At 48.0% G+C, this 26,798-nt stretch overlaps 1 protein-coding gene across 1 annotated transcript in view; it reads left to right on the forward strand.

Annotated features, from left to right (window-relative positions):
• Positions 1 to 26,798, forward strand: part of LOC311224144 (electrogenic sodium bicarbonate cotransporter 1-like) — a gene marked incomplete at its 5' end in the record, with an annotated part of 219,271 nt that overhangs the window by 180,581 nt on the left and 11,892 nt on the right. Inside the window, 6 exons of the mRNA XM_084309001.1 lie at positions 2,394 to 2,507; positions 4,059 to 4,220; positions 5,891 to 6,069; positions 7,034 to 7,106; positions 8,436 to 8,504; positions 12,596 to 12,769. Coding sequence (XP_084165127.1) covers positions 2,394 to 2,507; positions 4,059 to 4,220; positions 5,891 to 6,069; positions 7,034 to 7,106; positions 8,436 to 8,504; positions 12,596 to 12,769 — 771 coding nt within the window. The remainder of the gene's footprint in view (positions 1 to 2,393; positions 2,508 to 4,058; positions 4,221 to 5,890; positions 6,070 to 7,033; positions 7,107 to 8,435; positions 8,505 to 12,595; positions 12,770 to 26,798) is intronic.

Consider the following 26,798-nt stretch of genomic DNA (forward strand, 5'->3'; position numbering starts at 1 on the left):
CCGGCGCAGCTCGGCTATACTCGGGTAGGCTCGGGTGATGCAATAATTTTTCAGATCGCAAAAAAAAAAAAAAATCCGAGAAATCTCGTGAGTGGCACGCAACCACCTATAAAAAAACCTGAGAAATCTCGTGAGTGGCACTGAAAGAGTTAACTGCTCCAATTCCCAACACACACACATACACTTTTACCGAGTTGGCTAACTGAGTTACATACACACATCAGACCAACAGCAAACCAGAGTCAAAAGGGAAGAAACACACACACACATATATTTTTTATTCTTTACAAGAAAAGCTTTGAAAATGGCCAAATCGATGATGTTTTTGGGTTGTCTGTCCGTCCATACTGCTATCCATTTGTCTGTCTTTTTGTGAACATGATACTGTATCTCAGGAATTTCTTAAAGTTTGGCACAAAATGTCCATTTGAACTCAAGGATTAACTGAAGGACTCAAGGATGACCACCAAAGATTTTGGTGGTCAAAGGTCAAGATCACTGTGACCTCACGTCCATTCCATTCTCTCGTGAACACAATCAAGAAAGCCTGGAGGGAATTTCTTCAGATTTGGCATAAATGTCCACTCAGTACAGACTATTAATTTAATTGGTCACCCTTCAAGCTTTTTGAAACTGAGAGCTACTTCAAGGGTACTGAGCAGTACAAATGGCTACTTGTTTGATACAAACTTCCTGATTAACAAAGTTGCACAGATCACCTTTTAACCCGCTAAGCCTACATAGACAACGTTTCACCTAGACATAGTGTTATATTTTTGCCAATTCTGAGCTTATTCTTTGAGTTAGTATCAAGTGTTATACCTTTTATGATTCAGGGGAATCTACCCTTTATGTCTGGTGCAGTGTAACGTCACTATCATACATTAGCTTTGTGTGAGCATACAATATTTTACATACAAATTAAAACCCTGAGTTTTGTTAAATAACACCATAGTTTACCAGATAATTGTTGTTTTTTCAACATGGAAAGTTATATTTAGGTGTTTTGAACCTCCATGTGAAATATGGTGTAAATACACCTTTTCCGCAGTGTGTGACAGCCATTTATTTTGATATTGTTCAGGGCATTTTTTAGCAGACATTGTAAAAATGCATACATTTTGTTGTTGCCTTCATATTTGGACCAGTATCTCCCTGCAATTTACCCCCCTCCCCCTCCACACACACGCACGCGCACACACACACACACACACACACACACACACACACACACACACACACACACACACACACACACACACACACACACACACACACACACACACACACACACACACACACACACACACACATACACACACACACAAAAAGGCCCCTCCATCATATAGCTCTCCTCCTTTTCTGTTGTGGGCTCCTATCAATGTCCGTCTTTGCATCTGATCAAAATAGCATAGTTACACACATGAATCATCAACAGGTGATTTTCATTCAAGCTGCACAATAAATGATATAGTTGTCAGACCGCTTCAAACCATAGCTTCAAATGCATCAAATTATGCATATTTTCTGGATCATCCTCAACATCCACAACAAGTTCCAAAGCTTGTTGAACATTATACCTCTTTGTCTTTTTGCCATTTTATTATAAAACCAGGGACAAGCGCCTCTCTCTATCCTCCGTTACGCTCAACCAGCATGTCTATCTGATGGCCCGATCTGCGGAGCACAATGGACTATTGAGGAATGATTGGAATTTTCCATTGGTTCTCCAAGTCCACGTGACCGATCAAATTGAAAGTGTAGGAGAGATACACTTTAAACTTTGTGGTAAAAATTGTAATGTTCAAAAACTCGCGACTCACGTGGTCCCTGCAGGCGACTAGGTGCCCACGGGCACCGCGTTGACTACCTCTGATCTAGATTAACCATGCCCCCATACAGTAGCTAAACCACACACAGGGAATTTATAGAAAGGGAGATAAGTCAATTTCCTCGTTAAGGCCTGGAAAGGAAGTGACCTTTAGAGTGTCTGCAACAATTAATACAATGAGGAAATAATAATAATAGTAATAATATGAATAACACAGAGATCAGTCATACATTCAGTCATTCATTCAGTCTGTCATACATTCAGTCAGCCATACATTCAGTCAGTCATTCATTCAGTCTGTCATACATTCAGTCAGTCATTCACTTGTTTTTTTGGCTTTTTTTGGCTCACATACAGTACATTTCGCAGTACATTTTACTCAAACTGAGTACATTTTACTCAAACTGAGTAAATGTTTACTCAGTTTGAGTAAAATCTACTCAGTTTGATTAAAATGTACTCTGCGAAATTGACTGTGCAGGCATGACACTTTGTGTAAGAGCAGTTCAATCCATCCATCAACGATTCACATGTCTGACTGTGTGTGCTTTTCTGCCTATAGGTAAGGAAACTCATTAGTGACTTTGCCATCATCCTGGCCATCTTGATCTTCGTTGGTGTTGATATGCTGGTGGGAGTCGATACGCCTAAACTTATTGTGCCAACTGAATTCAAGGTGAGACATCCAAGTGTATACTGTATGTCATGCATAATCCATTTATTTAACAGGAAATGCATACATGCAAGGGATACCAAATGATCATACATAATCACTTGACTGCCTGAGGTTCCCTACAGAAGAGCCATTGAGTCTTTGTGATCAATAATGAATAAGAAATAAATGTATGTTTGAAAGCCAGCATTACATTGCATGAACTACCTAATGGACTATGCTGAACTCCGATCTTTAGATTTATTCTGATCTGTGGTGTGGGGATTTGAAATTAAAACAAAGGAAGATGAACACCAATTGTCAAGTTACCTATATGCAACCTATATACCTCATGACAAAAAAAACTGTTTAAGGCGGCAATGGTGTTTCAGAAGTCGATACATCACTCTTTCAGAGGGTGGAGTGGATAGGACGAGGGTGGAGTGGATAGGACGAGGGTAAAGTGGATAGGACGAGGGTGGAGTAGATAGGACGAGGGTGGAGTAGATAGGACGAGGGTGGAGTGGAGTGGAGTGGATAGGACGAGGGTGGAGTAGATAGGACGAGGGTGGAGTAGATAGGACGAGGGTGGAGTGGAGTGGAGTGGATAGGACGAGGGTGGAGTAGATAGGACGAGGGTGGAGTGGAGTGGATAGGACGAGGGTGGAGTGGAGTGGATAGGACGAGGGTGGAGTAGATAGGACGAGGGTAGAGTGGAGTAGATAGGACGAGGGTGGAGTAGATAGGACGAGGGTGGAGTAGATAGGACGAGGGTGGAGTGGAGTGGATAGGACGAGGGTGGAGTGGAGTAGATAGGACGAGGGTGGAGTGGAGTGGATAGGACGAGGGTGGAGTAGATAGGACGAGGGTGGAGTGGAGTGGATAGGACGAGGGTGGAGTGGAGTGGATAGGACGAGGGTGGAGTAGATAGGACGAGGGTGGAGTAGAGTGGATAGGACGAGGGTGGAGTAGATAGGACGAGGGTGGAGTGGAGTGGATAGGACGAGGGTGGAGTGGAGTGGATAGGACGAGGGTGGAGTGGATAGGACGAGGGTGGAGTAGATAGGACGAGGGTGGAGTGGATAGGACGAGGGTGGAGTGGATAGGACGAGGCTGGAGTAGATAGGACGAGGGTGGAGTGGAGTGGATAGGACGAGGGTGGAGTGGAGTGGATAGGACGAGGGTGGAGTAGATAGGACGAGGGTGGAGTAGAGTGGATAGGACGAGGCTGGAGTGGAGTGGATAGGACGAGGGTGGAGTAGATAGGACGAGGGTGGAGTAGAGTGGATAGGACGAGGCTGGAGTAGATAGGACGAGGGTGGAGTGGAGTGGATAGGACGAGGCTGGAGTAGATAGGACGAGGGTGGAGTGGAGTGGATAGGACGAGGGTGGAGTAGATAGGACGAGGGTGGAGTGGAGTGGATAGGACGAAGGTGGAGTAGATAGGACGAGGGTGGAGTGGATCGGGAAAGAGTGGAGTGGGTGGAATGAGATGGAGCCTGCTATTGTTCTATGTGTGTGCACTCCCTTGTCTTGTTGACTCACCAGCCAAATGTTTTTCCCACCCACCCCCAGCCAACAAGCCCTAACCGTGGCTGGTTTGTGCCGCCGTTCGGAGGGAACCCCTGGTGGGTCTACTTGGCATCAGCCCTGCCTGCACTGCTGGTGACCATCCTGCTCTTCATGGACCAGCAGATTACTGCTGTCATCGTCAACAGGAAGGAACACAAGCTGAAGGTGTGCAAGGGGTGCACAGGGTGCAAGTGGTGCAACAGTGCAAATGGTGCAAGGGTTGCACAAGGTGCAAGAAGCTATAACATACATTGTCTCAACGTATTATTTTATTTGAATTAACTAAATGGGAGAATTAACCTGATATGAATCACATTTACATTAGTTGATTCAACTCAATGCAGCAGGTTATTTGGGGCAAGTCAAGTTATATACGTACAATGTGATAATTGAGCAAAATAGGCTGATGAGGTTTCTGGGAGTCTTGCCAAATGTGCAGATTATTGTATACAGTAGGCATGAAGACCATAGTGTTAGATTTCGACCATAATCAGCCAGTATCACCTCTTCCTCTGTGTTCGTGTAGTTTCTGCATTGTGTTTATCTCTCTCTCCGAAGTCGACCTTCTCATACTGGCTATACATCGAAAGTCATCCCCCTTATATGCAATCCGTAATCATAAGAATTTGAAACTGGCAGCGTGGTACCTTTCTTGGAAAAACGTTGTTTATTCCATAAACAAAGCCTCTGTACGAGATGGAAAACAGTGATGTATTGTCCTTGAAAAGTCTTTGAAAGGAAAACTAAATTGGGCGGCTAGGTGGTGCAGTGGGCAAGGCGCTCACCACCAATGCAGGAGACGCTGGGTTCGAGCCCAGCTCTCCGCATTGCTATCAGCTTGGCTGGTCGTTCATACTAATACAATTGGCAGTATTAGGGGGTGGGAAGCTGATGGGTGGGGATCGGACGTTGTGGACAGCGACTCCTACAGGACGGTTGGTGCGCCTGCGCAGCAGAATCAGGAAGCGACGGGGGCGGCGTGCCCTCCAAACGCAGACCCCCGACACTGAGAGATCGCGCTGTGCAGGTGAAAAGATGCGACGGCTGCCTCCTCGAGTACCGGAGGGGAGACAGGGGGGGTAGAATTGGACGATACGAAATTGGGATGGGAGAAAAATAGAAAATGGGAGAAAAATTAGATAAAAAAAAAGGGGAAACTAAATTCATTATTCTATCGTCTCTTCTGCTTTTAGTCCAATGGTGGTTGAGGCCTCGTCGTTAGCCAAAATCCTTCTTTGTTAGCCGAAGCTAGCCTCCTCGAGGCATAGGAGGGGGGAGGGGAGATCCCTCCCACCACCCTCTAGTTAGTGCTCTGTCTCTCTGTCCACGTCTGCTCGTATCAGCAAGAAAACTCACAGCTATAAACTATAGTCCTTAGCAACGGCTGACCGCCCCTAGCAACCGCTACTTCTCCTGACCTACAACCCAGATTTCTCTGTCTCTCTATCTGCCTTCCCTGTGACAACGGTTATGTTGATATTAAAACACCTCTCAGCCTCTCACTCCACTCAGCTGATAACGGCCCTCTGTCTGCACAGTTTGGCTGGAGACACACATACACGACTGATATTATCCTCTTAAAACTAATATCTATATAGGTTATAAACCAAATGCAAATCATCGATTGCCTTCAATAGGTAAACTAGGTTAGATTGTTGTATTGGCATTATGTTATAGATAAACTAGATTCGATTATTGTAGAGACAATATGACCATAGGTAAACTAGGTTAGATTATTGTAGAGGCATTAAGACTTTGTTTGATACATTTTAGTTTTGTCAATGTATTATTCCTGTATGTCCATGCCTGAATGTCCTGCATGTTGGTTGTGTCAGAAAGGGGCAGGCTACCATCTGGACCTGTTCTGGGTGTCCATTCTGATGGTGGTGTGCTCCTTCATGGGTCTGCCATGGTATGTGGCTGCCACTGTCATCTCTATCGCCCACATCGACAGTCTGAAGATGGAGACGGAGACCTCTGCCCCTGGAGAGCAGCCCAGGTTCCTGGGTGTGAGGTGGGCTTAACAAAAACAAAACCCTACAGTACATTCACTCAAGATTACTGCTAGAACAAATGTAATGCAATGATTCAATTCAATTAAATTCAAACCTTTATTTATTCTCAAAAGGACAATTGAGGTCACCCTAATTTTCAATGTCGTTGAGACTCAGACATTTCAATGCATAGATTTTTTACAATATAACAATAATAAATATTAATAACTCTATGTACTGTATATAGCACTTTTCATACATGGACCGCAGTCCAGAGAAAATCAGTTTCTATATATATACAAATTTTTGCTATATCAAAGGCACAAAGAGCATTTGAAAATCTGTTGTTTATCTGTTTTGGAGGAGCCAGTATGGGGAAGGCCCTTTCAAAACAGAAGGGTGGCTCACAGGGTTGTTAAGGCTCACTGAACTAGAGTTATCTCTAGTTCCCTTCCTTTAATTTCTCCACTAATTTTGGCATGTACTGACCTGCAGGAAGTACTGTGATCATAGCCCTAAAGTTTGACTCTGTTCCAGACCCTGGATCCGTAGGCCAACTGGGTCGGGTCACATGAGCAGCTTAGCCCCCTTCTCAGTGCAAAGTAAATGTGTCAGCGTTCCAACTGAGACACCTACATCTGAAGAGACGACAGCCACGTGTTGTACTAGGGTTTGTCAAAATGGCAGACACAGTTATGTCAATATGGATGAGATGGATAAAGCAATGTTTATATACTGATTATAAAAATTTTACCACTTACACTATGTTGATTAATGTAGTTCTTAACTGGGGAGAAGGAGACATGACAGAGAAAGGAGTATCAATGACAATGACAATGACGATGAACATTATACAGAGATTCCCTAACAATGTGGAAACATGCATTCTCATTTCCATCTCCACTCATACGTTTTTTAGGAGTGAAATAATAAACTCTTTAGCTAAACTCAGCTAATAACCTCAATGTGTGTGTTCTCTTTCAGGGAGCAGAGGGTCACCGGTGTGGTTGTGTTCATTTTAACGGGATTGTCTGTCTTCATGTCTCCTATTCTTAAGGTAAAGTGTTAAAAAGTGTTGAGCCTTAACTTAAATAGCAGCTTAAATATTATGGTATGTGCACTTTCAGCACCATGGACAGCTCAACATAGAAATAATCCAAAATATTGCCGCAAGTGGTGATCCGTGGGTTTCAATCCAATATGGATAATTAAAATGGCAAACATGTCCTGCAAGTTTTGTAATGTTTGGATAAAAATGTAAATTGCCACACCCGCTTTTAGCCTTTGTAGCGCCCCCTAGTAGTAAATTATACCGCGGTTTTCAGGATCTGTTTCCGGTAGTTATGGGGAAATATCCTGCAAATTTGGTGATGATCTTAAAAAATATATATATATATTTAAACAAGCCTTATGCAACTGTTGATAAGCTTGATCCAATAATGATCCACAGCAAATTTGGTAGTAATTGGACTTACGGTTTAGGAGGAGATGTCAAGAATGTGTTGCTACGCCGATTTAGTGCATTTTGTGTGCTCCCTAGTGGTCAATTTGAATGAGATTTCCAGGGACTATGTCAGGTTGTTATCTGGATATACCCTGCAGTTTTCTTGATAATTGGTCTAACGGTTGTTGACTTAGTAGTAGTAGTAGTAGTCGTTTATTTTTTTCAGTCATCAAAAAAAAATACAATATACATCATCATTTATCAATATTTGATTATTTACAGTGACTGAAAAAGGTACAGACTGAAGCATAGTGCTTATATGTGCCTGTCCTATATTCAGTCACTATATTCACATCTATCTATGTGCTGATCCATGCCTTTTTGAAGTTTATTGGTTAATATCTTCAAATATCTTATGCAACTTTTGATAAGCTTGATCCAGTAATGATCCCCAGCTAATTTGGTAGTAATAGGACTTACGGTTTAAAAATGTATTCTACATCAAATCTAAGATGGCGGGAAATCCAATAGTGCAGACTTTATGGGTCCTTGGGGCAAATTTGCAGAGGGTTCACAGGTCTGTACCAAGTTTCCTGTAAATCTGAGTTATGACCTTTCAAAGTAAAAATTATATAATCTTCCATTCTAGCGCCCCCATCAGGCCAATTTGGGTCATATTTCTTGGAGAGCATTTACACACAACTTCCAATATATTGGTCAAATTTCATGTTGCTACCATTTACCACCACATCTCATGGGAATTTACAAAACCAATGCTGAAGAAGAAAAATTATAAATTCATCCACATGTAGCCTAGTATGTGTGAAAGTACTGTGATTTGTCATGTGCTGCTTATTGAAATCTCTTCACAGCTAAGAACAGAGGATATGTAAATGTTGTTGAGATCAAATGATTATTCTGGCATCTTGCTTTGTTTTGCAGTTTATCCCTATGCCTGTGCTGTATGGTGTTTTCCTATACATGGGGGTGGCCTCGCTCAATAATGTACAGGTAAGGCTTATAATTATTGGAGATTATGGGCCCTATATCTGTGAATGTTATGGTTTGTTAACAACCCCAACAGCACGGCACAGACAGGTAGTTCAGAGTTTGCCAAAAACCAGGGCGTATTTATTTCCAGAAACAGAGATGCGAAAAAACAACAGAAAGCACAAGGGGAGAATGTTCTTGGGCAGAGTTGTCTGCGGCTCTGCAGCTTGGCTCTGAGCAGAGACGGCACTGTGGCGTTGCGCCTCTGACTCTGCGGCTCTGCAGCTACTTGGAGATCCGCTTGGGAAGGAACAGAGAGAGAGAAAGTCAACAAACGAGCGTCTGGAATAAGAAGCAGTCCCGTATCATTTAGCTGAGTCCAGTACTAACACAAGCGACTCCTCTTCAGTGTTTACCGAAAACACACAAAAAACAGATTGGTCCCGAGTCCAGAAAAATGCGAGAAAAAACAGAGCATCCAAAAAAGTACGTTATCCAAAACTCACCAAGGCGCAATTGCGCAAAGCGGGCAACGAGGCACAGATCCAACGGATGGCAGAGAGAAGCAACAGCGGCGACTTCCATAGAAGTCCTGGAGAAAACAGACTAGGTACAACACGGGAGGAAAACAAGCAGCAGCTAGTGGTAAGCCCAAAACGACCCGACACAGAACGTTCGGAACACCAGAGTATATAAGGGCTCCACCGAGCTGATTTGGAACTCACTTCAGGTGCGTGAAGGTAATTGGTACCTGGAAGCGTGCGGTAACGGACCAATCCTCACAGTACCCCCCCCTCCACGGGAGCCACCCGGCGACCTGCCCGGCCTAGGCTTCCCCGGATGGGACAGATGGAAGTCGGTGATCAGGGCGGGGTCCATGATGAGCTGGCGGGTCAATGCAGGGCGGAAGGTCTCCATCCTTCTTCCCAACAAAAAAGAAACCGGCCGCCACCGGGGAGGATGAGGGCCGAATGAGGCCTGCAGCCAAGGACTCAGAGATGTACTTATCCATCGCTGCCTTCTCAGGGACGGTCAGACTGTAGAGGCGGCTGCCGGGAAGGGGGGCCCCTGAGCGGAGGTCGATGGCACAGTCGTAAGGCCGGTGAGGCGGAAGGGCCTGAGCCCGGGACTTGCTGAAAACCTCCCCGAGGTCGTGGTACTCTGGGGGAATAGTTGAGAGGTCCGGGGGCGGCACACAAGGGGAACTCCGGGGCGAAGGACTGGACGCCACCTGAAGACACTGGGCATGACAGGAGGAGCTCCACCCCCTGATGGTGCCGGAGGACCAGGCGATGTGGGGCTCGTGCAGCGCGAGCCAGGGCCGACCCAGGACTACTGGGACAAGAGGGGATCTGGTAATAAAGAACTGGAGTCTCTCAACGTGGTTACCAGCAATGGTGAGGAGGACAGGACAGGTGCGTTGAGTGATGTCAGCCAGGCAGTGCTGATCCAGCGCGAAAACCTCCAAGGGCCTCTCGAGGTCCTCAAGTGGAATGTTGGCCTGGGTGGCAAACTCAACGTCCAGGAAACTCATCAGCACCCGAGTCAATGAGTGCACCCACCGTCGCCCGTTGGTCCGCCCAGGCTAGGGTGACGCTCGTCAGACGGTTAGGTGGTGCACGGGTGTGGGAACAGGAAAAACGGCTCACCAGGATCTCCCGGGGTCCCGGCGAGCCTGGTCTTTTGGCCGGGTAGGGCAATTGGAGATACGGTGTCCATCCCGGCCGCAGTAGAGACAAAGGCCGGACCTGAGCCTGGATTCCCGTTCGGCTGGGCTAAGGAGGGTGCGTCCCAGCTGCATGGGTTCCTCCTTGGTCACAGCTCTGGAGGGAAAAGGGACACCAGTCGCGGAGGGGGCAGGACGGTCAGCAGAACAGTCACCAGTACGGGGGGTCTGGGGAACCTCTGAGGGTCCCTGTCGTGCTCGCTCACGCCTCCTCTCCCGGAGGCGTCCGTCGATGCGAATGGCGAGGCTGATTAGGCCCTCGAGAGAATCGGGCTCCTCTCGGGTCGCGAGCTGGTCCCTTACCGCGTCGTTGAGCCCCTTCAGGAAGGTGAGATGAAGCGCCCGATCATTCCAACCGCTCTCGGTCGCGGCTAGTCTGAACTCCAGCGCGTAGTCGGTGACACTGCCACTGCCCTGCCGGAAGGTGCCCAACTGAGCTCCCGGGTCCTGGCCATGAGCTGGGTGGTGGAAAACCCTTCGGAGCCCTGCCACGAAGTCTGGGTAAGAGAAACAAAAATCAGCCCTCATAGACCAGGAAGCAGTGACCCACTGTGCTGCTCGGCCTGTGAGCAGGTTAGTCATGTAGGCTACTCGGGCTCCCTCAGACGTAAATCGGCTGGGTTGATGAATGAAAACCAACTCACATTGCATGATGAACGTGGCACACTTTTCGAAGTTACCGTCGAACAAACGTGGGTTGGAGAGACGGGGCTCCCGAGGTGCGAGGTCGGGAGGTGCGGGGTCTGTCACGGCGGCGGGTGGTGATCTGGCTGGAACTCCTGGCACAGGTGGGGTTAAAAGCAGGGTGTTAAATGCTGCACTGAGAGCCTGTAGCTGGTGCAGAATATCAGCCTGCTGATTACCCTGGGTAGTCTGCTGGGTGGCCAGAGTGTCAAGAGAATCCTGAATAGGCTGGACCTGGGCCCGGAGGTCCTGCACAGCAGCCGCAGCTGCACCTAACTGTTGGGTGTGGTCGTTGGTCAACTGGATCTGGACCGCCAACGCTGCCCTAACTCTGTCTGTGTCGGCTGGGGTCGACATGGTCGGGTCGTAATGTTATGGTTTGTTAACAACCCCAACAGCACGGCACAGACAGGTAGTTCAGAGTTAGCCAAAAACCAGGGCGTATTTATTTCCAGAAACAGAGATGAGAAAAAACAACAGAAAGCACAAGGGGAGAATGTTCTTGGGCAGAGTTGTCTGCGGCTCTGCAGCTTGGCTCTGAGCAGAGACGGCACTGTGGCGTTGCGCCTCTGACTCTGCGGCTCTGCAGCTACTTGGAGATCCGCTCGGGAAGGAACAGAGAGAGAGAGAAAGTCAACAAACGAGCGTCTGGAATAAGAAGCAGTCCTGTATCATTTAGCTGAGTCCAGTACTAACACAAGCGACTCCTCTTCAGTGTTTACCGAAAACACACAAAAAACAGATTGGTCCCGAGTCCAGAAAAATGCGAGAAAAAACAGAGCATCCAAAAAAGTACGTTATCCAAAACTCACCAAGGCGCAATTGCGCAAAGCGGGCAACGAGGCACAGATCCAACGGATGGCAGAGAGAAGCAACAGCGGCGACTTCCATAGACGTCCTGGATAAAACAGACGAGGTACAACACGGGAGGAAAACAAGCAGCAGCTAGTGGTAAGCCCAAAACGACCCGACACAGAACGTTCGGAACACCAGAGTATATAAGGGCTCCACCGAGCTGATTTGGAACTCACTTCAGGTGCGTGAAGGTAATTGGTACCTGGAAGCATGCGGTAACGGACCAATCCTCACAGTGAATCTAGATGCAACTTCATAGCATTTGCATAATGTGGGCGTATCCAACTTATTGTTGGTAATTTGGTGACCAGAGAAGCAAGCACATCCATGGAGGAATACATTATTAGCTGGTGGAGTTGGGGCTGGCTTCAATTGTGGCCAATCAAATCTGCTCCTCTGGTTCTCTTTAAGAACAATTTGCGCCTCATGAAACAGTCACTGACGTGGTCTGAGTGGGTGGAGATGCAGGTGTGACTTTAAGCCCAAACTGTACTGCTCTAGGATCTGTTTTGACACACCCACCCATCTCGTGTTCTCTTCGAGCCACGGAATTGCCAAACAGACACAAGCATAAATGATTTGCCTTGTGCCTGACCAAATGTCCAAACACACCTGCATCAGCGCTTGCCCCAGCAAGGAAAGCAGCCCCTTCGTTGAAATAACACACAACATTATAAAACACTGCTTTTATTTGTCAGCACCATGATTGGTTTCTAGATGAAAAGTGAAAGCTGGAGAAATATGTTGTGTGATCAAACCTTGATGGATCTCTCTCTCTCTCTCTCTCTCTCTCTCTCTCTCTCTCTCTTTCTCCCCACCTCCACCCCTGCCCTCCTCCTGCCTCTAGTTCATGGACCGCCTCAAGCTGCTGCTGATGCCAGCGAAGCACCAGCCTGACCTGGTGTACCTGCGCCACGTCCCCCTGAGGAAGGTGCACCTCTTCACCTTCATCCAGGGGCTCTGCCTGGCCATGCTCTGGATCCTCAAGTCCACCGTGGCCGCCATCATATTCCCCGTCATGGTGAGGGACATTTACACATGCAGACGGACAGACAGATGCAGAAAGAGACAGAAACAAACACAAATATACACACACACACACACACACACACACACACACACACACACACACACACATCCACACTATTATTCATTCATTCAATCAAAGCTAATAGTTGATTTTCCTAATCCAATGCTAACTCTGGAGACCGTAAGCGTAAGCCAATCACCAGAGCGAGTATCATAGGGTCCAGAGTTCCAGTCCAGTAATGAAGTGATGTAGGGTGGAAGATCATCAATCTTCATTGATGCAATACAGAAACAGATACCAATGCAAGTCACATCTCTCTGCCAGAGAGGACCACCCAACATTGTCATACAGGATACAATGATGGGTACCATAACTGTCACCAGTGATCAATCTAAGGGCAGAATGATATACAGAATCCAGAGGCTTTAGAGTGAAAACAGCAGCATGTCTACAAACTATATCTTCATAATCCAAAACAGACAGAAACATTTATTCAACGACCCTCCTTCTGCTAAACATAGGAAAATAGGTTTTGTTTCTGTACAAAAAGCCAACCTTCAAGTTCAAGTTCAGGTTTTGTTTTATTTGTCACATATAAGGTACATGTACATTATAGTGAAATGCTTGGTTCTGTATGACCCTCTTGAAATGGTGCTTCATACAGTAAAATAAGTAAAAGAATAAAGACCAAGGACCATGGATAAAATATGGTGTTAAAAAGTATTGAAAGTGTCTAAAGTTAATGTTTAAAAGGGAGTGTGTGGATCTGTGTGCAATGCATGTAGAATGGATGGGTTAGTGTTGCATAGAGTCCACATTGAGCATCCTGATGGCCTGGGGATAGAAGCTCCTTTTGAGTCTCTCTGTACTAGTCATGACACTCCGGTAGCGCTTGCCTGTCGTGTGCGGTGCTATTCCCAAACCAGGAGGTGATGTTACCAGTCAGAATACTCTCTATTGTGCATGAGTAGAAGTTCTTTAACCTCTTAAGCCATAGCCATATTTTCAGAAAATGCGCCTAAATGTACATAGGCCTACCCAAGTAAATGGAAGATTGCTCCACTTTTTTTAATATTTTTTTTATTAGTTTTTCCCCCCTCCCTTTTCCGTTTTTCTCCCATCCCAATGTTAGTCGTTATGCCAATTCCCAATCCCCTTCCTGGTCGTTGCACACTCTACCCCCTACCGTCGGTCTGGGAGGGCGGAGACTATCGCATGCTTCCTCCGACACATGTGCAGCCAGCCCACCGCTTCTTTTCACCTGGCAGCGCGGACTCTCACTGGGGGAGTGTAACGTGTGGAAGGGTCACACTACCTCCCCCAGATCCTTCCCTTGCTGTGCAGGCGCCCTGACCGAACTGTAGGAGTCGCTGTTTACAACGACCAGGACCCACCCCACCGGCTTTCCCACCCGCTGACACTGCCAATTGTGTCAGTATGGACGGCCGACCAAGCCGGATGTACCGCAGCTGGATTCGATCTCACTGTCTCTGCGGTGGTAGACAGATGCTTAGTCCGCTGCGCATCCCGGCCGCCCAGATTGCTCCACTTCTACAAGGTCCATTTGAATGTTCTAGGGACATCTATGGACGTCACCTCAGGGAATGTATTCCCAGTGTCTGAAATATTGTGTCTGTTATTGTGTGCTTGAGTTAATTGTAATGAACCAAAGGAGAATATAAATTATTATTATTTGTTTTCTTTCCATTTTTGACGGTGAATAACACCATGCTAACATTGACCGAAAGTGAACAATCCCACTAAGCTCGTTCAGCACCATCTTTTTTTTTATCAACTTTTTCTCCCCATTTTCTATTTTTCTCCCATCCCAATTTCATATTATCCAATTCTACCCTCCCCTGTCTGGAACGTTGTTAGACCATGCCTCCCACTGGTCGGCTGCAATGTGGACCAAGCCTTGCATCACGTGTCCCCTCCGGTACACGAGGAGGCAGCTGTCGCATCTTTTCACCTGTACAGCGCAATCTCTCAGCGGCGAGGAGTAACGCGTGGGAGGCTCACGCTGCCCCCGTTGCTTCCTGATTCTGCTGTACAGCGCACCAACCGACCTGTAGGAGTCGCTGTTTACAACGACCAGGACCCACCCCACCGGCTTTCCCACCCGCTGACACTGCCAATTGTGTCAGTATGGACGGCCGACCAAGCCGGAGGTACCGCAGCTGGATTCGATCTCACTGTCTCTGCGGTGGTAGACAGATGCTTAGTCCGCTGCGCATCCCGGCCGCCCAGATTGCTCCACTTCTACAAGGTCCATTTGAATGTTCTAGGGACATCTATGGACGTCACCTCAGGGAATGTATTCCCAGTGTCTGAAATATTGTGTCTGTTATTGTGTGCTTGAGTTAATTGTAATGAACCAAAGGAGAATATAAATTATTATTATTTGTTTTCTTTCCATTTTTGATGGTGAATAACACCATGCTAACATTGACCGAAAGTGAACAATCCCACTAAGCTCGTTCAGCACCATCTTTTTTTTTATCTACTTTTTCTCCCCATTTTCTATTTTTCTCCCATCCCAATTTCGTATTATCCAATTCTACCCTCCCCTGTCTGGAACGTTGTTAGACCATGCCTCCCACTGGTCGGCTGCAATGTGGACCAAGCCTTGCATCACGTGTCCCCTCCTGTACACGAGGAGGCAGCTGTCGCATCTGTTCACCTGTACAGCGCAATCTCTCAGCGGCGAGGAGTAACGCGTGGGAGGCTCACGCTGCCCCCGTCGCTTCCTGATTCTGCTGTACAGGCGCACCAACCGACCTGTAGGAGTCGCTGTTTACAACGTCCGATCCCCACCCACCGGCTTTCCCACCCCCTAATACTGCCAATTGTATTAGTATGAACGACCAGCCAAGCCGGAAGCAACGCAGAGAGCTGGGCTTGAACCCAGCATCTCCTGCGTTAGTGGCGAGCGCCTTGTCCACTGCGCCACTTAGCCGCCTCGTTCAGCACCATCTTGAGATCAGGTGTACTAAGAATCTAAGCAAATTAACAAAGGGCAGATGATTTACAGGGGTCTTTGTAGATACAGTATTGGATTTAGCCATCCGAACGCAATTTATAATATGAATAGAATATAGAATATCAGGCCTATAAATTACCTTATTATGGCCAAGTCATACATCTATGGATCGACACTGAACCCCTAACTGCTCCTTGAGCAAGACACTGAACCCATAACATACGGTTATCCTATAACCATAGTTATATGAGTATAGCGAGCGCTCTGCACTCTAGTGGAACTATCCCTTTATCCAATCTAACACTGAATAATTTTTCTCCACATGTACACACCCATCCGCCTGGCCACACCCACATCCGCTCCTCTACATAAGCGGGGTCGTGGCCACACTAATAGCTCCTTCCCAAGTCTTTCACCACCGAAGGCGAAGACCACATGGTCCTCAGTGAGTCAGTGCAGAGCGCTCGCTATACTCATATAACTATGGTTATAGGATAACCGTATGTTATATTATCGTATAGCTTATCTTCTGCACTCTAGTGGAACACAGGAGCTGAGCAGAGCGGAAGCTCGACAAATGTACCCGCTGAGGCCCCCCACAACCATCAGAACCGGGGAGGACCCGAGCCCCCGGACCCCCCTAGAGGGGGACGGGAGGGAATCGGATCCGACTGTGCGAAGAGGGTTTAGCACCTCAACGCACAGGGTGAGCAGATCGTGGGACTTACCTTCACAGAAGGACCCGCGACCACTCAGGCGCGCATCCCACATGCCACTAGGGAACGAACGGGAAGAAAAAAAACCTGTTACAGCCCCCAATATCACGGGGTCAAAGGTCAATAACCCAACCCCGTGGCAAGGCCGTAGCAGCGGAGCGCGGAGGAGGACCCAGCCCCAGGAACAGCCTGAGGGCCAGGACCCCCCCGAAAAAGGGGGCCCGGTGAGGTCAACGATGTCGTAGCATCGGGACCCCACCAGACGGTCACTGATGACACCACCCCCCACATCGCCAGCGTATCGGACAGGGCCCAAATCAAGAGTAGGCCCTTCCCCCCTTTGGCACGCCGCCCTGAAGCACTCTAGCTTACTGCACCTGGTATTCCCAGGGGGTCCCCCATCCAAGAACTACCAGGGCCGAACCTGCTTAGTTTCCGAGATCTGACGAGATCGGGCGTGTCCAGGTTGGCATGGCCGTAAGCCCCAAGAGGCTACCCCCCCACAATACTGTGGGGCCAGACGGCGCGCCGGGGAGACAACCCCCAAGGGGGTTGATCCCTCAATCCAGGCAACAGGCCAGAACTCGACCTGTGCCTGGAGCACTGCGGACTAGACAGGCGCCTAAAGGGTCTACTGTAAGAACAGTACCCGGCGGAAGGGGTGTTTGGTATGCTGTGCACCATGTCATGACCTCAACAAACCCGACCCCTCCAGCGGGGTCGAGGTTCAAAGGAGAGGCCGACACAATTGGCAGACGTCATGAAAAATGTGGGGGCACACTCGGGCAGACAGGGTCAAGCCCGGCCTCAACCCAAGAGTCGACTCTGCTACCAACACACCGGAGAACCAACCACCTCCCTATGTTTAGTTTAACAGGAGGCGGTTGTTCCCTTAACCCACCAAGAAAAACCTAGAACAAAGTGTTTTAGTTTTCAAAGGGTTAACCCAGGTCGACGGAAACGAGTCCGGACCTGGGCCTGGCGGACCGGGACCTACACAGGGATGCCTAGAGGGGTCGACAGCAACCACCTCGACAGCCCCCTCCCATCCCTGCCCAGCAGGGGGAGGGAGGAGTGAAACAATGGAGAAGGACCATGCCCCCTAACCAGTGATGGGAATAACGGCACTATAAGTAACTTCGTTACTAACAGCGTTCGTTTTTTCAGTAACGAGTAATCTAACGGATTACTCTTCCAATCTTAATAACGTCGTTACCGTTACTACAAAAAAATGCGGCGCGTTACTATGAATGAACCTGTTTCTTTCATCTCTGCGCCGAGAGGCAATAATATGTTCTTCCTTGTTTAGTGGACAGTGCGCGAGCCAAGCATACATGCTGACGATTGGCTGAGGTTGAATACAATGTCATGGTAAGCCAATCAGAGGTGGAGGTGGGCGGGTGTCTAAAGCATCCAGAGTCTGACACACAGCGCGACAAGACAAGCGATCACTGATCAGTCAGCATGAGACCGCGGTCCGTGTAGTGTACGTTTTGAGCTCAAAAACGAATCCAACGAACAACACAATGTCAACATGAGACCGCGGGTCCATGAGCGTTTTGTGTTCACTCTTTGCAGCGCAGGGCACTGAGTGGCTCTACTGCAGTGCTGACAGCATTATCAACAGTGCTGCACTTCCTGGTTTAATAGCACAGGCTTCAGCTGCTCAGAGATATATCTCTGTATGTCATGCATGTCTTAAATGTAATGATTAGATTAGTTTAGATGATTCGATTAGCTTCTTATATCTGTATGTTGTGTATGTCATTGATTGATTGATTGAAAAGTTTATTAACAGATTGCAGAATGGGTACAGTACAGTACAGCTCAATACATACAATTGTTAAGGGGATGCAGACCAGAGAAAGACTTTCGTCATAAATGTCATGAATTGAAAATGGGGGACCCTGATGTAAACAAGACGAAACTCTTTCTCTGGTCTGCATCCCCTTAACAATTGTGTGTATTGAGCCGTACTGTATTGTACCCATTCTGAAATTTGTTAATTAAAATGTTCAATCAATCAGTATATATTTGTTATTTATTTTTGGTATAGTGCTTAACAAGCATAATTTAATGTTGCCCAGTTGTGGCCTGTTGAGGGGCAATACATATCAAAAGTTCCAAAACATCTATTCTGTTTGTATTTGTATGATCCACTATATAAACATAGTAATTATAATATCTACATAGCCTACATGGCATTTGATTGGAGGCTAGTCTCACTTTGTCCCACAGCAACATTAAAATAGTTTAGATTTGTGTATGTTGTTTATGTAAAAAAAAATCTTGAAAGTAACGCAATAGTTACTTTCTGAAGTAACTAGTTACTTTTATAATTTGTAACTGAGTAAGTAATTTAGTTACTTTTTGGAAGAAGTAACTAGTAACTGTAACTAGTTACTTTTTTAAAGTAACTTGCCCAACACTGCCCCTAACACAGCACAAGGTACAACACAGTATGGACCAAGCACATCACTGTTATGGGCAAGCCGTAGTGGCATACACATGACACACATATCCACGACATCAATCCCCGTGAAGCACAAAGTCCTTCGGGGTACCAGAACAACAGATCTGCGCCCCGGCGGACAACGGGTTAACTGACCTGGTCCGGCGTGACCAGAACCAGTCCCGCGTCCTAGTCACGCCGCCATCCCCAGTCCTAAGAGGGGGGTAGGTATGCGTGTCGATCTAAAACATCACAGAGGGCGCCACCAAGATGGACAGAATGTGAATGCGCTGCTCCTGGCGGCCCACCTCATGGGCGTGAGACCCCTCCGCAAATGTAATGATATACTCCGTCATCTCCCCCCAGAGATGCACGTGAGTCATCGAGTCTAACCTAGTGCACTGGCGCTCGGTAGAGATAAAAAATCTCCTTCCTAGTCGCCCGCATAAAAAACGCTGTTTCTATGAATTGGAAGCACCCAGGGTCAGCGCTATATGACGTCAAGAACCCGAAACACATCAATGGTGAATTCTAATAAGAAAACACCAGACGACGTTCCCTCCATGTTGTCTGGGACGAGCAGCAGGAAGCCGGTTAACAAGACACAGACACGGGCCTTATATGACGTGACTGAGGGCAACCCCGTCAATTCTGCTCCTCACATAAGAGGGGAAGACAGAAGTTCCCCCAGAGAGACCTCCACATGAGTACAATTGAAAAAGACCAGGGAATAATTTCACCCACCCCTCACCACCTTACCCCTGATACGACGCCAAATGTGTAGAGTAAAAGCTTTACATCATGCATGCCAGCATAGCCGACAACCTTGTTTGAAACAGGTTTCCCACAGCTCTGCTTATGTGTGAAAAAAACTTGCCACTTGTTATTTTCATCATTACCCTCAAGTAAGAATAACAAGCTAAGAGAGGGACTCAGCCCTCGATCATATGCCACTATGCACAGCATTGTAGGGTAACCCAGCCAGTTGTGGGCTCAGCCACGTTGTCTAAATGTTACATGAAGACACACAACTTCTCATCATACAACAAAACCCAGTTCATTTTTACTCACGTAAAAAACAACGCTGTTCCTTGGTAGAGAGAAAGGCATAAGCCTTGGCCAACGCTAACCCAAGCTATACAAAGCGATACAAAAGACAATTCTCACACAGCACACGTCGTATCTCCAAATGTAGTGAAGTAACATATGTTTTGTAGACAAAAACATCGTTATTAACAAAAACATTCGGGAGGGGAAGGAAGGAAGAGTGGGGTAATGTCCATTGGACACCTTACCTGCACCAAGGAACACAGGACGAAAGGCCGCAACACAGGTTGGTCCACCACGTCGACGAAGGACTCTCGCTGTCCAGGCCAGAAGAAGCAATGGCCGGAGCCTTGCTCCGGCGTGACGCCCCCCTCCATCAGCCAGTCATGGTGCAGGCCCGACGACATCTTCTGCCAAAGATGACGTCGTAGTCAGAGTGCCAGGGCCTGCTATTCTCACGGCTACGCCAATGGTTGTAGTACAAGCTAAACAGCTAACTCTAGGCTAACTGATAGCATCAAGCTAACGTTCCCAGCTGAGCGCAGCCGGCAGCTAACGTCGTAGCTAAACAGCTAACTGGCTAACAGTTAGCTCATACCGGCTATCGCTAGCCACTAGCTAACGCAGAAGCAAGCTAAGCGGCTTACTGAAAACTGTACAACGTGAGAAAAGCAATACAGGCCAACACTTCAGACAGCTGCTGTCTTTTCCTCTTCTTATCCGAAGAAAAAAGGGAAAAGGGCAAGCAAAGTGTCCAGCTGCAGAGCCGGAGGCAATGCCGGCGGGGATTGCTCAGCGACGCGAGCCCCTAATGCGAAGCGCCGGTGGAGGTCAGAATGATCATCATCTTCTTGACACTCCGGTGGCGAAGACATTATCGCTGTATTTCCTCGAAAAATTGTGAGAGAGAAAACAAAGATATAATGTCAACGCAGCTCCTTTTCTCCAATAACGTAACTCCTTTCCAATAACTATTTCGGCACTAAACTAAAGTGGTGTATACAGGCACTTTTTCGGTGGTGAAAATAGGGAAGGAGCTGTTACTGTGGCCACGACCCCGCTTATGTAGAGGAGCGGATGTGGGTGTGGCCAGGCGGATGGGTGTGTACATGTGGAGAAAAATTATTCAGTGTTAGATTAGATAAAGGGATAGTTCCACTAGAGTGCAGAGCGTAAGCTATACGATAATATAACTGCTCCTTGAGCAAGACACTGAACCCATAACGTTAGGTTATGACTATAACCAAGTTCTGTTAGTATAGCGACGCTCGGCGTCACTTTCTGCACTGTCCTCGCACACGTGCACACGCACTGAACAAAGACCACAATGTACCTTTAATCCCGATATTTGTCTGACCACACCCCTATCAGCTTACCCATATCAGCAGGGGTGGGGCCACCCACTCGCCTCCTTCCCAAGCTTTCACCACAAGGCGAGATCAAGGGCTGCAGCGGCGTCGGACGCCGAGCGTCGCTATACTAACAGAACTTGGTTATAGTCATAACCTAACGTTCTGTATCGTATAGTTCTCGCTCGGCGTCACTTTCTGCACAAGGGAGGCCGAGCGAGAGCCATCGGCCAACAAATACACCCCGCTGAAAGCCCCCCACAACCATCAGAACAGGGAGGGCCGAGCCCCCCCGACCCACCCTAATGGAGGGCACCCCCCCTATAGGGGCTTCACGGGAGGGCGACGGACCCGACCGTGCGAAGAGGCACTCAAGCAACTCAACGCACAGGGTGAGCAGCCGTGGCTTGTCCCCACGACTACACACACGCACAACCCGCATGCCACCCGGGAACGAACGGAGGAAACAACCTCGTTACTGCCCCCAGAATCAAGGGGTCAAGGGCAAACCCAACCCCGTGGCAAGGCCGTAGCAGCGTAGCGCGAATGAAGACCCAGACCCACCAAAGGGACTGGACCCCCTGGAACGGGGGCCTGCAGAAGTCCATGATGCCAGCATCAAGACCCCACCAGGTGGGCACTTAGTGACCCCGCCCCCCACATCGCCAGCGTATTCGGACAAAGGCCCCTCAGCCAAGCGGGCCCTGTCCCCCCAATAGTACACCGCCTGGCACACTGACCCTGCAGAACAGGCAGTCAGCATGGCCGTAAGCACACAAAAAAGGTTAACCAACGGAAGCAGGCAGCGCACCGGGGAAAAACCAGGCAACAGGCTATTAACCCTAGCATGAAGACTGCGGACGAGACAGGCGCCAGAGGGGACAGCTGAACACAGCCGCCCCGGCGGAAGGGGCGTAAGCTGGCGGTGTTGCATGACCAAGCCTCCATTTAAAAAAAACCCACCCAGAGGGGTTGAGGCAGAGAAGGCTGACACGATTGGCAGACGTCATGAACGTGCAGGGGCACCCTCAAACGGTGAACCCGGGAGTTGACACTGGTGTTACCCAATGCGGTGGTTGTTCCTATAACCCCTCAAGAAAAAACTCCAAAACACACCTGCGGGTATACACCGGCTATACCGCAGCACAAGTGTTTCAGTTTTTCAAAAAAAAGTTAACCCAGGCCTACGGGTCGACGAAACATTACTTCGGACCGGGCCCGGCGATACGGGAAGCACAGGGTCACCAGAGGAGGTCAAAGACCACCCCAACAGGCCCCTCTTCGCCATGCGTGAGAGAGGAGTGAAAAAGAATGGAGAACCAGCCCCTAAGCACACCGTACTTGGTATTCCCAGGCGGTCTCCCAACCAAGTACTAACCAGGACCAACCTGTGTAGCGGCCGAGATCTGACGAGATCGAGCGTGTACAGGTTGGCATGGCCGTAAGCCATTACGACAGTGCTGAGTAAAAAACGTACCCAACCAGGGTCTCCATAGTGCTTAACCCTGTGACACCCGGACCAACCTGGCATTTTTCCCCCTGAAAAAAGCCCAAGTCCCTCAGGGTACCAGAACAGCAGATCTGCATCCCCGGCGGACAACGGGTTCAACTGATCCGGACCAGCGTGACCAGAACCAGTCCCGTGCCCTAACCACGCCGACATGCCTACTCCAGGAGAAGGGGCAGATATGCGTGTTGATCTTAAACATGAAAAGAAGGCGCCACCCAGACGTTCGGGCGAACCGCGCCCGGTGGCCCACCCCCAGGGCGTGAGACCCCTCTACATATGTTCAGATCCATTCCGTCATCATCCCCCAGACATGAACGAGAATCCGTCGATGACAAAAACCAGGTCGTTGGATTTGGTCGTCGGAAGAGGAAAAACCTCCATCCCAGTTGCTTTATGAAAACGCCGTTTTAACCTCAAGCAACCAAGGCGTGCCAGTCAGTCGCCTGTTTACAGAACACCCCGAGCTAGCACTATACGTGCGTCGGGACACACCCACATCAATGAACAGGCTATTTAGACCTGTCATTGAATCCCCAAGGCGCCATGGGGAACGACAAGAGGGGTGTGACACTTCCTAACTCCAACTCTTTTTAGTAGAAAAGAAGGAAGCACCAACAGTATGTATCCCAGTCTACACAGCCGGGGGTAAAAAAAATTCACATTTTTACATCCCACCACCCTCCCATAGGAAGGAGACGGGAATCCCCAGAGAGACTTCCCACGCGAGCTGTACAGATTGAAAAGAATATATTGCACCTTGAGCCATGTAAAAAATTGGATTTAGGGCTCTCCGGGGAGGAGGCACTGAACCCATACACACTCAATAATCGAATTGAATCGAATACATACACAATAGAGTAGGACTCCTTCTAGAGGGTCCACTCACCTTGACAATCTGAGGAGGAGGCTCTGTACTCTGAAGGAGGCTCCCTCACATGGAAGGAGGAGTCCCAACTCACAGAAGGCCCGAATAGGAGCTTGGTGAGGAGGAGCCCTGACCACCCCCCGAAACAGATCCATCACATGGACCTGAACAGCACACGGAAAAGTCCTACCAACAGAGACGCGCACGGTGACGTACTCTATGGCGGGGGAATTTCTGCGGTGCACACGCCCAATATTCCAGGCCGTGGGACCATGAAACTCCCGTCTGACAGCACACAGCGCATGAGCTAACCTGCTATCTGATTTTTACTAAGGAAAAAACACAGAATAGAGAGGGCTCTCTAAGAGCCCCGGTCCAAACTTACACATGTGCTTCTGTGGCCAGTCCAACCCAGTTGTAGGTCACATGACACACACAACCCATCATCACCTATAAAAAATGGCAAAAACACTCTACAGAGGAACGCCGTTTTTCATAATGAGAGAATACATAATTCTCGATTAGTATCGGCCACAGGCCTTGCTAAGCACACACGAAAGCGACCAACAATCTTTTCTTTTAGGAAAATAAAGTTACTCCAGCAGATTTAGCACAACCTCAGCAATCAAGCTAAGGGTTACATCGTATCCCTACCACACAGTGACACAATGTAGTGCAACAACATGGCCACTCTGATAGGAGGATGAAGAAGTCCCCAGGGAACCGGGGGGAAACACAATCCTCCTACTTTACCCTTAATATGGCCAGTTAAAACAGGAAAACCTGTTAATATGTGAACACACTGTTTATTGTCATTACAGGCTGAGAAAAGAATATTCTTTACTCATTTTGTCACTAAGCATAGCTTTATAGGTTAGTTAACCCCTTAGTTGTGAGTACACGGTACATATAAACACACATGATGTTTCTCAACACAACAAACCAGATCATTTTCACATCTGAAACAACAACCCGATTTGCACGGAGAAGCTAAATACCTAGTGACAAGACAATTCACACACAACTCGCGTCGTATCCTAAATGTAGTGCAGTAACACTCGTTTTGGAAAACATCTCTATTTACAAAACATTTAGAAGGGAAAGCCAGAAGAAGTGTACATGGTCTGGTCAGACCTGGCCTACCCGGAGCGTAGATCAACGAAGTGCAGTCTCAAGACACCGTAGAAAACACAGCCGTCCTGTGTTGTTCGATCTGGGCAGCGTCGCCGCTCCAACCCGTCGCTACGGTCCCCTTTGTTGACGCAGGCTTTGCCGTCCTGGCCCAGGGCAGGTTTGACGAACATCCTCTGTCAAAGATGACGTCGTAGTCAAGAGTGTTTAAAACATGTTATAATCAAAGCACGTTCAACAGAGTAGCATTAAGCTAACGGCCGCTCCAACCGTCGGTCGCTACTGCCCCTGCCCGCGAGACGCCGAGCGAACGGCGCACGCGACCAGAGGGGAGCTTGCGGCGGCGCGCGAGGAACCGGAGCCACCCCGCGCTGGGCCTTGGCCGATAGCAGCAAGCTAACGTTTCCTAGTGATCACAGCAGGCTAGCGCCGCAGCTAACAGCTGACTGGCTAACAGTAGGCCCAACCTAGGTAGGTCACGCAGTGATCACAGCAGGCTAACGCCGCAGCTAACAGCTGACTGGCTAACCATAAGCTAAGCAGCTATCACCTGAACTTGTACACAATGATATAACACTCACCCAGACAGGCCGCCGTTCTGAAACCCTCCTCACTTTTTAAGAGAAAAGAGAAACAAGATGTTAACACAGTTTTACAACGGTGATTTTACCAACACCCGACGGAGCCAGCACAATACCCAACTGGCCTGTGTAGCTGACTTGAACACAGATCTTCCGCTATCGAACATCTATGCCCATATCTCCTCGTGAAGGAATACTCTCATTTGGATATGAAAGAAGGGGCTACACGGTGACAGAGAGATATCCACTCGTCCAGAAAACACAGGGATCACCAGTGTTAATGGTCGCGGCCCACTAGTTAAAACTATAATGGGCTTCAGACCAAGGTCTTCTGTCGCCTAAGAGGCTGAACAAAGGACCCTAGCCTGGGGCCGGTTTTCATAAACATTGTCAATTAGCCCCCATAGCACTAACAGACAAGTGGAGCCTGCCAGCAAAACATAACTCACCAAACCTGGAACCCACCGCTTCTCACAACAGCGGCGCGTCCTACAGCCCAGCTGTGTCTATACCGCAACCAGCACACAGCAAGGACTGCAGTTGGAAAAGCATGTAGCGGCGCGAACTCCCAATACGAAAACCGGTGGAGGATTTTTAGAATGATCATCATCTTCCAGACACTCCAGTACGAAGACAATATCGCCGTATTTTCTCGAAAATAGTGAGAGAGAAAATAAAGATATGATGTCAACGTATCCTTGCTTTCCAACTCTTCTCCTACCATCACATCACTTCAAGTGTGGGGATCTACCGAGGCACTTCCTTGTGGTGAAAGCGAGAAGGAGGCGAGTGGGTGGCCCCACCCCTGCTTATATGGGTAAGCTGATAGGGGTGTGGTCAGACAAATATTGGGATTAAAGGTACATTGTGGTCTTTGTTCAGTGCGTGTGCACGTGTGCGAGGACAGTGCAGAAAGTGACGCAGAGCGAGAGCTATACGATACAGAACTGCTCCTTGAGCAAGACACTGCACCCATAACTGCTCCCAACGAAGAGGTTGGCACTTTGCATGGTTGCCTCCTCTGTTGGTGTGTGTGTGTGTGTGTTATTGAATGGGTGAATGTGAGGCATAAGTTGTAAAGCACTTTGGATACTAGTGCAATATAAATGCAGTCCAAATATAAATGCAGTCTATTTACCATTATTATGTTCTTTATTGTGTTCTTTTGTATTGAGTGTTCCTTTGAAATGTGTTAAAAGGTCCATGGGTCGATTTAGAGTACTGGTGACCAAACAGGTCACCACAATCTGTAATTGTTTTTAAATTGTGTTTGAGTGTGTAACGTTTTAAAGGAATCTAGTTTTCTATTGTTTATTTATTTGTATCATTTGTTTTTAGTTTTCTTTGTACTTTACTTTGTATATTAATTGATGATTGTTGATGATT

This window comes from Notolepis coatsorum, assembly GCF_963971535.1.
Source record: "Notolepis coatsorum genome assembly, chromosome: 2".
Lineage (NCBI taxonomy): Eukaryota > Metazoa > Chordata > Actinopteri > Aulopiformes > Paralepididae > Notolepis > Notolepis coatsorum.